The 13,557-nt window shown below is 66.9% G+C and overlaps 1 protein-coding gene across 1 annotated transcript; it reads left to right on the top strand.

Annotated features, from left to right (window-relative positions):
• The first annotated feature begins 815 nt into the window (after positions 1-815).
• FMNL1 (formin like 1) lies at positions 816-12,800 on the top strand. The gene is made up of 25 exons (XM_067312058.1): positions 816-894; positions 1,130-1,213; positions 1,322-1,395; positions 1,826-1,909; positions 2,012-2,152; positions 3,152-3,260; positions 3,506-3,582; positions 3,655-3,748; positions 4,111-4,185; positions 4,266-4,376; positions 4,462-4,611; positions 4,795-4,896; positions 5,032-5,268; positions 5,495-5,837; positions 5,980-6,101; positions 6,577-6,779; positions 7,008-7,242; positions 7,419-7,487; positions 7,731-7,811; positions 8,458-8,587; positions 8,714-8,877; positions 9,005-9,106; positions 9,355-9,453; positions 9,632-9,755; positions 10,335-12,800. The coding sequence occupies exons 1-25, from the start codon at positions 817-819 to the stop codon at positions 10,436-10,438; spliced, it is 3,192 nt and encodes a 1,063-aa protein (XP_067168159.1). The 5' UTR covers position 816; the 3' UTR covers positions 10,439-12,800.
• The last annotated feature ends 757 nt before the right edge of the window (positions 12,801-13,557 follow it).

The raw sequence follows: 13,557 nt of genomic DNA, 5'->3' as shown, positions 1-13,557 counted from the left end.
TCTGCCCTTCCCTGGAAGCCGCCCTAGGGCTGTCCGGGGTGCGACGGGTGCTGCCGGCACCCCCAGGGCGCCCCGGTGCTCCTGCCCCTGCGGGCCCTGGCGGCAGGCAGGCGAGGATGAGGATGAGGATGAGGAAGGAGGAGCCTTCCCGCCCACCCGGGAGGCGATTTGGGGCAGGACGGAGGGACGCCCGGCCCCAAGGCCTCGGGAGCACCCGCGGTCCGAAGCTTCGGTGACCAGGCCTCCCCGGCACCCCACGACCCCTCCGATATCCCCTCGCCGCCGAGCTCTCCGCCGCCTGCCCGCGGCTCCGGGGGCTCGGCAACGCGCGGAGGCAGCCGGCGGATCCGGGGCGCCCCGACGGGCCGAGGAACGCTTTTCTCCCCCACCCCAGCCCCGCCACCGCGGCCTCGTGCCGTTCGGAAAGCGGAAGCGGCGTCACGTCCTGTTGTGCTGCCGACAGCCCCCGGGGAGCCTGGGACCGGCTGCCGTGGTGCATCCCGGCGGCCCCCGCCGGCTGCGGGACGGGAAGCGGCTCGGGGTTGGGCGACGCCGGCGCGGAGGTGGCGTCTCTAAAGAAACACTGATTTCGCTGCCCGGGTTCGCCACGCGCCCGCCGAGGGCTCCGAGGATGGAGGCCCCACGGTGGCGGCCCGGATGCCCCGGTTCCTCCATCGGCCCCGTCTCCGATGTCGCAGCGGCTGAGCGGCACCCGGAGTCATCCCGGAGGCTTTGGCAGGGACGCGGAGTCCCCCCGTGTCGGGGACGCGGTGCTGCCCCTGCCCGGCTCCGACATCCGTCTCCCCGCAGAGCTCCATGAACCTGCCGCCGGACAAGATGAAGCTGCTCAGCCAGTACGACAACGAGAAGAAATGGGAGCTCGTCTGCGACCAGGTGAGGCCCCGGCGTGGTGGCACCCGTCCCGGCGTCCCCCGGCCGCGTCCCCGCGCGGCGCCGGCGCTCGGGATGGCGAGACCTCGCCGCTCCTTGGGCATCCCTACGGTGCCGGATCCCCGCCGCGGCTTCGGGCGTCTTCCCCCCGGCTCCGTCTGCGGTGAGCCGGCAGCAGTGCCTCCGCGGCGGGTGTCACGGCCTCTGTCGGGGCTCAGCCTTCCCCCGTGGTCCGCAGGAGCGCTTCCAGGTGAAGAACCCGCCGTCCGCCTACATCCAGAAGCTCAAGAGCTACTTGGACACGGGTGGCGTGAGCAGGAAGGTGAGGTCCGACCCCGCTGTCCCCCCTGGTTGCGTTTCGGCCGTCGCCCCTCGCGGCACGGCCGGGTCGGGCCGGGCGCCGGTGCCGACGGCTCTTCCCGTCTCCCAGTTCAAGAGGCGAGTGCAGGAGTCGACGCAGGTGCTCCGGGAGCTGGAGATTTCCTTGCGGACCAACTACATCGGGTGAGGACGGCGGCATCCCCCGCTGCGGCCGGGCCCTGCCTGCGCGGTTCCTCTCCGGGGATCCCGACACCGGGGGGGCTGCCGGCTCCGAACCGGCCCCGTTTTGGCCCCCTGGTGATGCCCAGGGTGGGATTTTACGGTCTTGACTCAGCGGAGGCGGTTCGGCCCCGGACCCGGAGGGGTAACACCACCGTCGGGGTGACATTGCTGTTGGGGTGACACCGCCGTCGGGGTGACACCACCGTTGGGCCAGGCTGGACCGTGCAGCCGTCACCTCTGGGTGGGCACCAGCCGTACGGCGTCCCAGGGGATCGCGACGGGGCCGGAGGGGACGCGGCACCCTCGCCGCCCCGGGGGAGGTTCCGGAGGGGCTGGAGGGGACACAGCGGGATTCGGGGCATCCGGCTCAGCCCCCGGCACCGCTTCCCAGCTGGGTCCAGGAATTCCTCAACGACGAGAACAAGGGGCTGGACGTGCTGCTGGAGTACCTGGCCTTCGCCCAGTGCGCCGTCACGTAAGTCCCCCCCGCGCGCTCCCCGCGCCGCGCCGGCAGCCGAGGATGCTCCGCTGCCGGAGGCGGCGGAGCCGTTCACCTCTCGCGCGACCCCTCTCGCAGGTACGACATGGAGAACGCGGATAACGGGAGCCCGGGCTCGGACAAGGGCAAATCCCTGGAGCGGTCGGTGGAGGACCTGAGCAAAAGCACCTCGTCGTCCCCCACGCAGGTCTCCTCCAAAGCGCGGCACCTCACCGTCAGGTAGGGGCGTGCGGCCGCGTCCCCCCCCCTCGTCCGCCGCCGCTTGCTGCCGGCCCCGCTCGCCGCCTCGCAGCTCCCCTGGAATTGGGAAAGCCGGATCTGCCCCGGCACCCGGCATCCCGCCGCCGGCTGCCCACGCGCAAAACTTGCTGCACAACAGGGAACGGCCAAAAAACAGAGCTTTTCCCCGCGGAGTGTGTGTGGGGGGAACATCCCCATCCCTCCGCTGCTCCCGGAGCCGCCGCTCCGGAGGGATTAAAAAAACGCAGGGATGGTTTAAGGACAAACGGGCTTGCGCCCCTCCGGCGCCGGCGGCGGGCAGCCGGCTCTCGCTTGCGGCTGCTAACCCTGCACCCCTGTCTTAACCCCGCTCTTCTCTTGCACGCTGCCGGGGGACGTGCCGCACGGTAGGTGACGGGCGGCCGCCCCGGCGCGGCGACGGTCCCCGGAGGCTCTTGTCCCCGCCGGGCAGAGGGCGATCCCGGGGGGGCTTCCCGCCCGGTTGGCACGGCTCTAGCGCCGTAGCGTGCCGGCACCGCGGGAAGAGCCGGTGCGTTCCCCCCCCCCCCTTTTTCCCCACCCCAGGGACAGGTCAGCGGTCCCCTGCCGGGTTGGTGGCCGGCCTCGGCGGGTCGCGTGCCCCGTGTCCCCTGCCCACCCCCCCCCCCCCAAAAAAACCCGGCCGTCCCGCGGGGGCCGCGCGGGAGCCCTGTTTCTCCCTCCTGTCCTGCAGGCTCTAACGCTCCTCCAGCTGCTGCCTCTCGAACCAGCACCTCCACACCCTCCTCCACCACGTCCACCCCAGCGGCCCCGCCGGCGCCCCTCGCAGCCACGGGGACCGTAGCCCCAACTCGCCCGGCGCCTCCTATCCGCCCCGGTGAGCTTCCGAGACCCCCCCCCCCTCCCGCCGCAGCCGCCCGCCCCGCCGCCCGCCCCGCTTCGCGCTGCGCCCCGCGCCGGCGCCCGCTCCGGCTCAGCCTCCCCTCTCGCCCCGGCTAGGCTCAACCCGGCGCACAGCAGGAAGGCGCTGAGGAACTCGCGCATCGTCAGCCAGAAGGACGACGTGCACGTCTGCATCATGTGCCTCCGCGCCATCATGAACTACCAGGTGGGCGCCCGGCCGCTCCCCCGGCGCCCCGCGGGGCACCCGCCTTCGGGGTGGCCTCGGCGCGCCGGCTCCCCCGCGGCCTCGGCTCTGTTGCCCACCACCGTGCTCCCATGGGATGGGCACCGGCGTTGGATGTGCCAGCAGCGATGTGGCACATCCCGAGGGGTCACCCGTGGGGTCCCCAAGCATCGCCGGGCTGGGGACAGGACAATGCAAAAGCCCCGTTAATGCGCTTTTTCACCCAGTCTGGCTTCAGCCTCGTGATGAACCACCCGGCCTGCGTCAACGAGATCACGTTGAGCCTCAACAACAAGAACCCCAGGTAGGACCTCCCCACCGCCACCCCGCGGCCACCCGCCCGCCCGGCCCCTGCTCACGCCCCGCGTCCCCGCAGGACCAAGGCGCTTGTCCTGGAGCTGCTGGCCGCCGTGTGCCTGGTCCGAGGCGGCCACGACATCATCCTCGCCGCCTTCGACAACTTCAAGGAGGTGAGTCGCCCATCCGGGATGGCCGGGGGTCTCCATGGGACGCCCCAGGAGGACGCTCGGCCGGCAGCGGGGAGCCGGGCACGGGCTGCGTGGGAAAGTCCGCTTTCGGCTCACGGCACGGCCGCTTCGGCATCTCTCGGCGCTCCCCTGCGCCCCGACACGGCCAAGCCAGGACCCGTGTGCCCCGTGCTGTCCTGGTGCGCTGGGCACATCCCGTCCCAGAGCCGGTTCTCCTGGGTGGCACCCGCGTGCCGAGCTCCTCTGAGGGGGTTTCGGTCCTGGCCCGTCGCCTCCGACACCAGGGCAGGTGGAGATGTCGGCGCCCTCGGCGCCCGGGCTGAGTCCTCTCCTCCCGCCCCCAGGTCTGCGGCGAGAAGAACCGCTTCGAGAAGCTGATGGAGTACTTCCGAAACGAAGACAGCAACATCGACTTCATGGTGAGGCCCGGGGGAGGCCGGCGGGAACGTCGGGAGCTGCCGGGTCACCCGTGCCCATCGCGCCTCCGCCCGGCCCACAGGTCGCCTGCATGCAGTTCATCAACATCGTGGTGCACTCGGTGGAGAACATGAACTTCCGCGTGTTCCTGCAGTACGAGTTCACCCACCTGGGCCTGGACCAGTACCTGGAGGTGGGTGAAGCTGCGCCGCGGCCCCCGGCCGGCCCCGCGGGCTCCCGCCGCCCCATTGACGCCGCTGCCGGCTCTCTCGCCGCAGAGGTTGCGTCTCACGGAGAGCGACAAGCTGCAGGTGCAGATCCAGGCCTACCTGGACAACGTCTTCGACGTGGGCGCCATGCTGGAGGACACGGAGACCAAGAACGCCGTGCTGGAGCACATGGAGGAGCTGCAGGAGCACATCATCCAGGTGCGGCCGGGGGCGGCGCGTGGGCAGGGGCCGCCGCGCGCCCGCGTTGGGTGGGGGGGGGGGGGGGGGGCTCCGGCGGCGCTGACGCAAGCCCCGCGCGGGGCGGGAGGCAGGGCCGGCTCCGTCGCTGCCTCCGGGGAGGGGAGAGCGCGAGAGAGCTCCGGGCGCTTCGTCTTCCCACAGCTGACGGAGAAGCTGCAGGATGCGGAGAACGACTCCATGGCCAAGATAGCGGAGCTGGAGAAACAGCTGAGCCAGGCGCGCCGGGAGCTGGAGGCGTTGCGGGTGAGCTCGGCGCCTTCGGGTGCCCGGCGCGGCGGCGGCGGCGGCGGTGGGGTCCCCACCGGGGACTCGCCGCCAAGGGGGGGACCCCGCGGCGGGCGGGATGGGTGACGTGCCGGGTGCTGCGTCGCCCCGCAGGAGCAGCTCAGCCCGCCGCGGCCGCCCAGCCCGCAGCCGCCGCCGCCGCCGCTGCCGCGGCCCCAGGACTCGTACCGCTTGGCGCTGGAGCGCCGGCTGGCCGAGCTGGAGGAGAAGGGCTTGGTGCACATCGTGCGGGGGCCCGACGGCGACGTCGCCATCGAAATCGTCCCCGTCGTCATAGAAACCGCCGCGGCGGCCCCCGCGGGAACTGGAGGCGGCGGTGGTGGCGGCGATGCAGGTAGCGCGGGCGGGCGGGCAGCGGGAGGGACGGATGGACGGATGGATGGACAACCTCCAGTGGGGACCCCTTTCCCCCCCCACGCCGGCGCGGGGTCTTCGGCACCGCCAGGGAAACTGAGGCACGGGGCGCAGGGATGTGCCCAGGGACGTGGAGCCGCGCGGTGGCGGAGCCAGGCGGGGAGGGGGCGCGGGGTCCCGGCGGGGGGGGGGGGGGCAGCAGCTCACCCCCCCCCCTTTTCCTTTCCTTTCTGTTGCAGATGCTCCGGCTCCGCCGCCGTGTCCCCCGCCAACGCCGCCCGCCGCCATCCCGCCGCCCCCGCCGCTGCCCGAGGCCGGCGGCCCGGCCCCCCCGGCGCCCCCCGCGCCCCCGCTGCCCGCCGCCGTGCCCCCGCCGCCTCCCCCTCCGCTGCCGGGCGCCGCCGTGCCCCCACCGCCCCCACCGCCACTGCCACCACCGCCACCCCCCACGGGGCTGGACGGACCCGTCCCCCCACCTCCGCCACCCCCACCCCTCGGCGGGGAGCCCCCGGCCGGGCTGGATGCGCCCCCCGCCCCCGGTTCAGGTGAGTCAAGCTCTGGGAACGGTGGGGACGTCCCCTGGGAGAGGGGATGGAGATGTAGGGATGCTCCACCGCTGGGGAGGGGGTTGGGTCCCCCCTCCCCCCAGCCGTGACGTTTCCCCCCCCCCCCCGTCTCGCCCCGCAGTGAAGGTGAAGAAGCCGATCCAGACCAAGTTTCGCATGCCCGTCTTCAACTGGGTGGCGCTGAAACCCAGCCAGATCGACGGCACCGTCTTCACCGAGCTCAACGACGAGAAGGTGCTGCAGGTGAGGCCGCCGGCGCGGGGTCCTTGGCTGGAGCGGCGTCCGTGGCCGCGTCGCACCCGTGGCCGTGTCGCACCCGTGCCCGCGTCGCGCCCATCCGTGGTGTCGCTGGTTCGCACGGCCCCAGCCTTGGAGGAGCCTTGGAGCAGCTCTTTGGTGTCCTGGAGAGGGACAACATGGGATCTGCTGGATGGGGAGCCCTGTCTTCATCCCCTCACCCCATTTTTGTCTCCTCGCCCCATACTCATCCCCTTGTTCCATCTTGATCTCCTGCCCCATCCTCATCCCCTCATCCTGTCCATGTCTTCTTGCCCCATCATTGTCCTCTCCTCACCCTGTCCTCATCCCCTCACCCTGTCCTCGTCCCCTTGTCCTGCCTTGTCCCCTCACCCCGTCCTCATTGCACCCATCCTGTGCTCACTCCATCCCAGCTCCTGCGGCCCCTCCGCACCGTGCCCTCAGCCCTGTCTCCCCACAGGAGCTGGACATGAGTGACTTTGAGGAGCAGTTCAAGACCAAGGCCCAGGGCCCTGGCCTGGACCTCAGTGCCCTCAAGGTCAAGGCCACGCAGAAGGCCCCAAGCAAGGTGACCCTCATCGAATCCAACCGGGCCAAGAACCTGGCCATCACCCTCCGCAAGGGTGGCCGCAGCATCCAGGACATCTGCACGGCCATCGAGACGTGAGTGTCCCCTCACTGTCAGGGCTGGGCTGAGTTCAGAGATGGAGGATGGAATGGGGTCAGATGGGGCTGCAGACCCCAAACCTCCATCCAGATCCCTGAGCGAGGGAGGGTTGAGCGCTGATGGCCCAGGGGGTGCTTTGGAGCTCTACACTGGGTGACGGCAGAGCCTGGAGGGAGGTGGCGGGGGACAAAGGGGGTGTCCCACCGCCTGCTGCCCCCCGCCAGGTATGACCAGCAAGCCCTGAGCCTTGACTTCTTGGAGCTGCTGCTGCGCTTCCTGCCCACCGAGTACGAGCGGACGGTCATCTCCAAGTACGAGCGGGACCAGCAGCCGCCGGAGGAGCTCTCGGACGAGGACCAGTTCATGATCAGGTTCAGCAAGATCCCGCGCCTGGCCGAGCGCATGAACGTCATGATCTTCCTGGGCAACTTCAGCGACACGGCCCAGCTGCTCATGCCGGTAGGGTTGGGCACGTGGGCATTGGGCGGCACAGGGCTGCAGTGGGGAAGGCAGCGGTGTGGACCCACCATTCAGGAGAGCCTGTGGGCAGCGCGGGGACTCGTGGGGGTGGTCGTGGTGGGCCAAGAGGAGACGGCATCCTGCAGAGCCTCACACGCTTCCTCTGCCACCCGCAGCAACTCAACGCCATCATCGCCGCCTCCATGTCCCTCAAGTCCTCCACCAAGCTGCGCAACATCCTCGAGGTGAGGGGCGCGGGGCGGTGGCCCTGGCGGGGGGGCGTCTAGGTGCGCTGGGTGCGTGTTGGGTGCTGCCAGGGTGGAGGTGATGCTGGTCTGTCCTGTCCCATGGACTCTGCACCCCGGGGTGGCCCCCTCCGTCCCACCGGGAGCAGCTCCCTCCCCACTTGGCGCTGGGGCTCCCCCTCGCTGGTGGGACTCAGCCCCTCGGCAGGTCCCAGCCCTGCCTGAATCCGTGCGTCTCCGCAGATCGTCCTGGCCTTCGGGAACTACATGAACAGCAGCAAGCGTGGGGCAGCCTACGGCTTCCGGCTGCAGAGCCTCGACGCGGTGAGTTTGGTGGGGGGCTCCTGGTGGGGCTCCCCTGTGGGTCCTGCTGTGCTGGGGGGGGGTGAGATGGTGCACAGAGGCACCGTCACTGCGTGGGGACCTGCTGTGGGGGTGCAGGGACACAGGGTTGAGGTATGAGGATGGAGGGACACGGGGACCAGCTATGGGGATGGAGGGACACAGGGATGAGGTATGAGGATGGAGGGACACGGGGACCAGCTATGGGGATGGAGGGACACAGAAACGAGCTATGAGGACAGACGGATGCAGGGACCAGCCCTGGGGATGGAGGGACGTGGGGACCAGGTACAAGGATGGAGGGATATGGGGACCAGCTGTGGGGATGGAGGGACCTGGGGACCAGCTGTGGGGATGGAGGGATGTGGGGACCAGGTATAGGGACAGAGGGACACAGGGACCAGCTCTGGGGATGGAGGGACTTGGGGATCAGCTAAAGGGGTGGAGGGACCTGGGGACCAGCCGTGGGGATGGAGGGATGCAGGGACCAGCCATGGTGGCAGTGGGATGGAGGACCATCCTCAGGGACAGAGGGATGCAAGGGCCTACCTGGAGCATGGGACAGGGGGAACCGGGGAGGCGGGAGGAGGGACGGGGGCAGCCCCAGGTTGACGCCGCTCGCTCCCAGCTACTGGAGATGAAGTCGACGGACCGGAAGCAAACGCTGCTGCATTACTTGGTGCGGGTCATCACGGAGAAGTACCCGGAGCTGACGGGCTTCCACACGGAGCTGCATTTCCTGGACAAAGCGGGCGCAGGTAGTGCGGACACGTGGGTTTGGGGGCTGTGGCAGGCTGCAGCCCTGGTGGTGGTGGCGGCTCGGAGAGGGCCAGCCGGGGTGCACGCTCTGCCCTGATGCCGGGTGCTGCTCGCCCTCCCCGCAGTGTCCCTGGACGGCGTGCTGCAGGACGTGCGGAGCCTGCAGCAGGGCATGGAGCTGACCCGCAAGGAGTTCATGCGGCAGGACGACAGCCCCGTGCTCAAGGACTTCCTCAAGGCCAACTCGGAGGTCATGGAGAAGCTGCAGGCCGACAGCAAGACCGCCAAGGTGGGTGCGCGGGGCAGGACGGGGAGCCGGCGGGACGAGGGAGCCAGTTGGGAGCCGTGGGGGAAGCCGGGACGGGTGACGGGATGCTGCCACCCAGACCTCCGGACCCTCGTGGCTCTGCCCGCAGGAGGCGTACGAGTCGGCCGTGGAGTACTTCGGGGAGAACCCCAAGACCAGCCCGCCGACCACGTTCTTCCCCATGTTCGCGCGCTTCATCAAAGCCTACAAGGTAGGAGGTGCCCTGATCTGGGCTTTGTGGGGGGACTCGAGGAGGGTCTGTTCCCCCCCCCCCCCCCCAAAAGCCACGCTCGAAGCCGGGGGCTCAACGTGGCACCCGGCGGGGTGGCTGTAGCCATCAGAGCCGCGGCAGAGGTTGGCTCAGGGCGAGCCGGGAGCTGCCTGAGATGGATGGGGAGGGTCCACGTGCCACGGCGGCAGGTCCCCAGCTCCGCACGCCGTCCCCGCTCCTCTCCGCAGAAAGCAGAGCAGGACATCGAGCTGTGGAAGAAACAGGAGGCCGCGGCCAAAGAGGCAGAACTGAGCCCCCCCGGCAACGAGGAGCAGCTGGACTTGAAGGTACCCGGCACGCGGTGCTTCCTCCGGGCGCTGGTGGGGGCAGCCCCACTCCACCCCAAGGCTGGCTGCATTTTGGGGAAAGGCAAAATGGTTCTTTCAGCCCGGTTGGGAAAAGCCTGCTGGCGGGTGGGAGGGGAAGGGAGGAGACACCGTTCACCCCGCTCTGTGCCCGCCGCAGTCGCCCATCCAGAAAGCCAGGCGGCAGCAGATGGACATGATCGCTGAGCTGAAGAAGAAGCAGATGGTGAAGGAGCCTCTCATTTATGAAGGAAAAGACGGTGCCATCGAGGATATTATTTCAGGTGAGGGGCTGGGCGATGCCCTGCCGTGGCCCCAGGGTTCGGTGCTCGGAGCCACCCAGGGCACCCTGGGGTGCAGGCGCCTTGCGGGGACAGGTCACTGCCGGCCCCACGGCCAGCGGCGGCAGAGCACATACACCTGCAGCACCTTCCCGACACACGCAGCAACGCTGCCGAGCGCTCTCCGGCCTGTCTCATAGCTCTTCCCCCTCCTCTTCTGCTTCTTCCTCCTCCCTCCTCTTCCTCGCTGTCTCTCTGGATTGCTCTGCTCAGCTCTGAAAACTGTTCCTTTCACGGCCCGGACGGGCAAGCGCTCGTCCCGGCTCTTCTGCGACGTGAGCTTCAATGAGGAGAGTCCCCTCTAGTGCCTGTAGGTAACGCGGGGGCAGCCGGGTGCCGGCAGGGCAGAGGGGGCAGCAGGAGCCGGGGAGCTGCCAGGCTCTGGGTGCAGCTGGTCCTTCTTCTCCTCGGCATCCTCCTACCCCAGCTGGGTTGGATGCTTGGAGGTGGTGGGAGCCCTCCCGGCGTTTCGCTGGCCCCCGCCGGGAACTGAGCGAGCCTCTGCCTTTCCTCCCGGCGCAGATCTGCGGAACAACCCCTACCGGCGCGCCGACAAGGGCCGCAGCAGCGCCAAGAAACGGGCTGCCGGGCAGAGCCTGCAAGTGACGCCCGACATCTCGCTGTGACCGGCGCCGGAGCTGCCGGGACCACGCCGGACCTGCCCTCCTGCAGCGCCTGGGACCGCAGGGCTTGAAGCTGGGGGTTGGGGGGCTGCCGGCCCGGCTGGCCGCAGAGCGGAGGGAGGGTGCCCGCTCCACGCTTGCCGAGCTGCTTAGCGTGCCAGTCCCGTCCCCCCCATCCAGCCCCGCGCGCCCCGGCTCCTGTCCTGGGAGCAGCCCGGCACCCGGGTGCATCCCTCGTCTCCGCTTGCCGGTGCCTTTGGCCCGTTGCAGGGGGCCCTCGATCCCCTCCCCGGCCCCGCAAGAACCCCGTCGACACTTGATGGTTCCCCTCTGCTGCAGGGCCAGGCTCTCCGGAGCCTGCTGCCAAGATCCGATGCCAGGCGCTGCATGCGCCCCGGGGCTGCAACGGTGCTAATTCACCGCGATTTTACACGTCTTCCTTGAAATTTCTGTGTGCTACATATGACAGCAGCGGGAGCAGGGCCTGGAGCACCTCTGAGTTATGCAGGGTCTCAGCTGGATCCTAAAGCTGGGGTGGGGGGGGAGCAGCACTGGCCTATTCCTCACCCCAGGGAGACCCCACAGCTACGACAATCAGCAGGGTTAAGGGGTTCCTACGGTCCTGGAGCGTCTGCAAGGTGCTACCTCGCCCTGCCGTGCTGCATCCTCAGCATCTGCCTCCAGCGTCAGGGCTGGAGCCTCCAGCAGCGGCCACCAGCCCCGGGGCTGCTCCTGGGAGCAGGCAGCTGCGTAAGGCAACGCACAGCGGGCGCTAGGCAGCCTCCAGCCCTCGCCGCAAGCGCCACCATCCCGGAGCCGCGCAGGGTCACGGCCCAAAGGGTGCAGGAAAGGGGTGGCCTTGCGGCTGGAGAGCCACCCAGACCTACAGCTAAAGCACTGAACATCATTGGTCCTCCCCGACCCTGGTGCATATCAGTAAACCAGAACCGCGCGCTGCCGCAATTCGACAGTTGCGGCATCTGCTTGGTCACAACCGCCCCCCGCTCACCCCTCTGCGAGGACGCCCGGCTGCCGTGTATATTCTCGCTAGGCCCAGCTTTTAGACCAGGGTCCGTCCTCTTCCTAAGCCAGAGCAGCGACTGCTTCCTGCTGTAATTAAGATGCTCGATGCCACCGGCGCGGTATCGCCTAGCCAAGCTCGACGGGGAGGGAAGGGAAATGACTGTGTAACTTAAAGGCATTTATAAGCCAGAAATGTAAAACATATTAACTGCTAATTTGTATACATTATTTTTCTATACGGAGGGCCTGTTTAAATCTACAGCAGAACTCATAATAAACCAAGTCCAAGGATAAAACGCTGGTCTGTGAGATGGGGGTGAGGCTTCGGATGGGGGGGCTACGCTGTGAGCGAGCAGGGGACAACTCGGTCCACGTACTGCCGTAGCTGGCTGCATGCAAGAGCTGCTACGTGTTGCTGAGCTAGCAATGCACATATAGCTCCTGTATAAGGACCTGCTGCCAGGCGTGGGACAAAAATGGATTAGCAGCACGCGGTGACCATGCTCCTTTGAATAGTAACGAGGGGAAAGCTTATTTTCTTCAGCTTGCCCACGATCACAGCTGATGGTTGGGTAACCTCAAGGTGATGCTCAACCCTGCAGCTCCTCCCACAGCTGACAGCATCTAGGCAGGAGAGGTGATCTGCTGGATGAAAACATGAAATAAGAGTACCAGAAAAGAAGGGAAAAGCCAGGACCTGTGGGTCTTCCAGGGTGCAGTCCCACTTCTCACTACGCAAGTGTTCCTGAGGAGAAGGCTCAAATTCAGGGCAACCACCCAGACACTTACCCATCTCAAGCACCTAGCTGGGTGAGGAGGTTACGGCTCTTGCCATCCATGATGTGGAGAGCGCGGACTGGCTCGGGGAGAGGCAGCAGGCTAATTCCAGCTGTTTTACTGTAGCCTCCCCCCCAGGACCGGAGGTGGTCTCGTGCTTCCTTAAGCTGAGCTGTATCCTTGCAGCGAAGCACGGTGAACCGTAACTGCAACCAAAACACCCCCCTTTCCCGTGGGCAGCTGAGCCCACGTCTGCGTTCACAGTAGAAACATAGACACGCGACAGCAAAACTCAGCCTCCCTGCCCCGCAACTTGAAATCGGGGGTTATATTTCAGACAACCGCTTTCACTCGCTCGGTAGCGGCGTCAGGCGTACACCTCCGGCCCGTTGCACTGATTTGACAGAAACACGCCACGGTTTCTGCCCAAGAGTGAACAGAAGCGCTTGTCGAAATGTCTGGGTGAACCTCCGGAGCTCTATCTATCTGCTTCCTCTGGTGCCTCTGTATCAGAGGCTTATTTTGCTCGCTATGAAGGAGACTCATCGGCTCCCGAAGCAGCGAATCCCCCTGCCTGGAGCGTGAACTAGTGCAGTGAATAGAGCCTCCTGCTTTACCTTCATCAGCCAAACCTGGTCCTTGTCAAGAACGCGCGGCAGGCATCTACCCAGATCAGCTGGAAATCAGGGAGGTATCGGTTCACTGCCCAAATTACAGGTGCGATACAGGGCAAGAACCGAGGCAAAGGCAGATAACGCAAATAACCAAGGTTTCTGCAAATCGGCCCGTTTTCTCAGACGGGCGGTTGTCTGCATGCTGCCGATCTCCTGAGAGCTGTGAACAAGCTGGTGAGTCTCATATCCCTGCTGTAACTACCACGGAGCTTAAGCACAGACCCAAGGATACTCACAGGAAGTGGGGCAGGGACAGGAGGAGGAAAAGGGACAATCTGTGCTGGGAAGCACAGAGGGATGCCAACACATTTAACAAATGCTGCGCTCGGATCCACCAAAGGTACTGCCGTCTCTTCACACCCACGGATGACTTCTCCTTGCCCCCAAAAGGCTACGGTATCATATAGCAGAGTTGAATCAAACTAGGCTCCCCTTCTTGGAGGATGCTATATTCAGCACCATCTTCCTGTTCTCCAGGACAATGTGTCAAACTACCAGCAATGAGAATGAAGAAACCTTTTTTTTTTTTTTTTTCCTTTTTCTCCACTTTTATTTTCTTTTTCTGTGAAAATGCAAGTTGAAATGTTAACTTCAAGAAATCACAGCTTTATAAAGTGTCATTCATTCCATACAAGCTAGTCATTCCAT

This window comes from Apteryx mantelli, chromosome 28, assembly GCF_036417845.1.
Source record: "Apteryx mantelli isolate bAptMan1 chromosome 28, bAptMan1.hap1, whole genome shotgun sequence".
In the NCBI taxonomy this organism is placed as follows: Eukaryota; Metazoa; Chordata; class Aves; order Apterygiformes; family Apterygidae; genus Apteryx; species Apteryx mantelli.
Note: the sequence above shows the minus strand (reverse complement) of the source record. Positions and strands in the feature narration are given on the sequence as shown.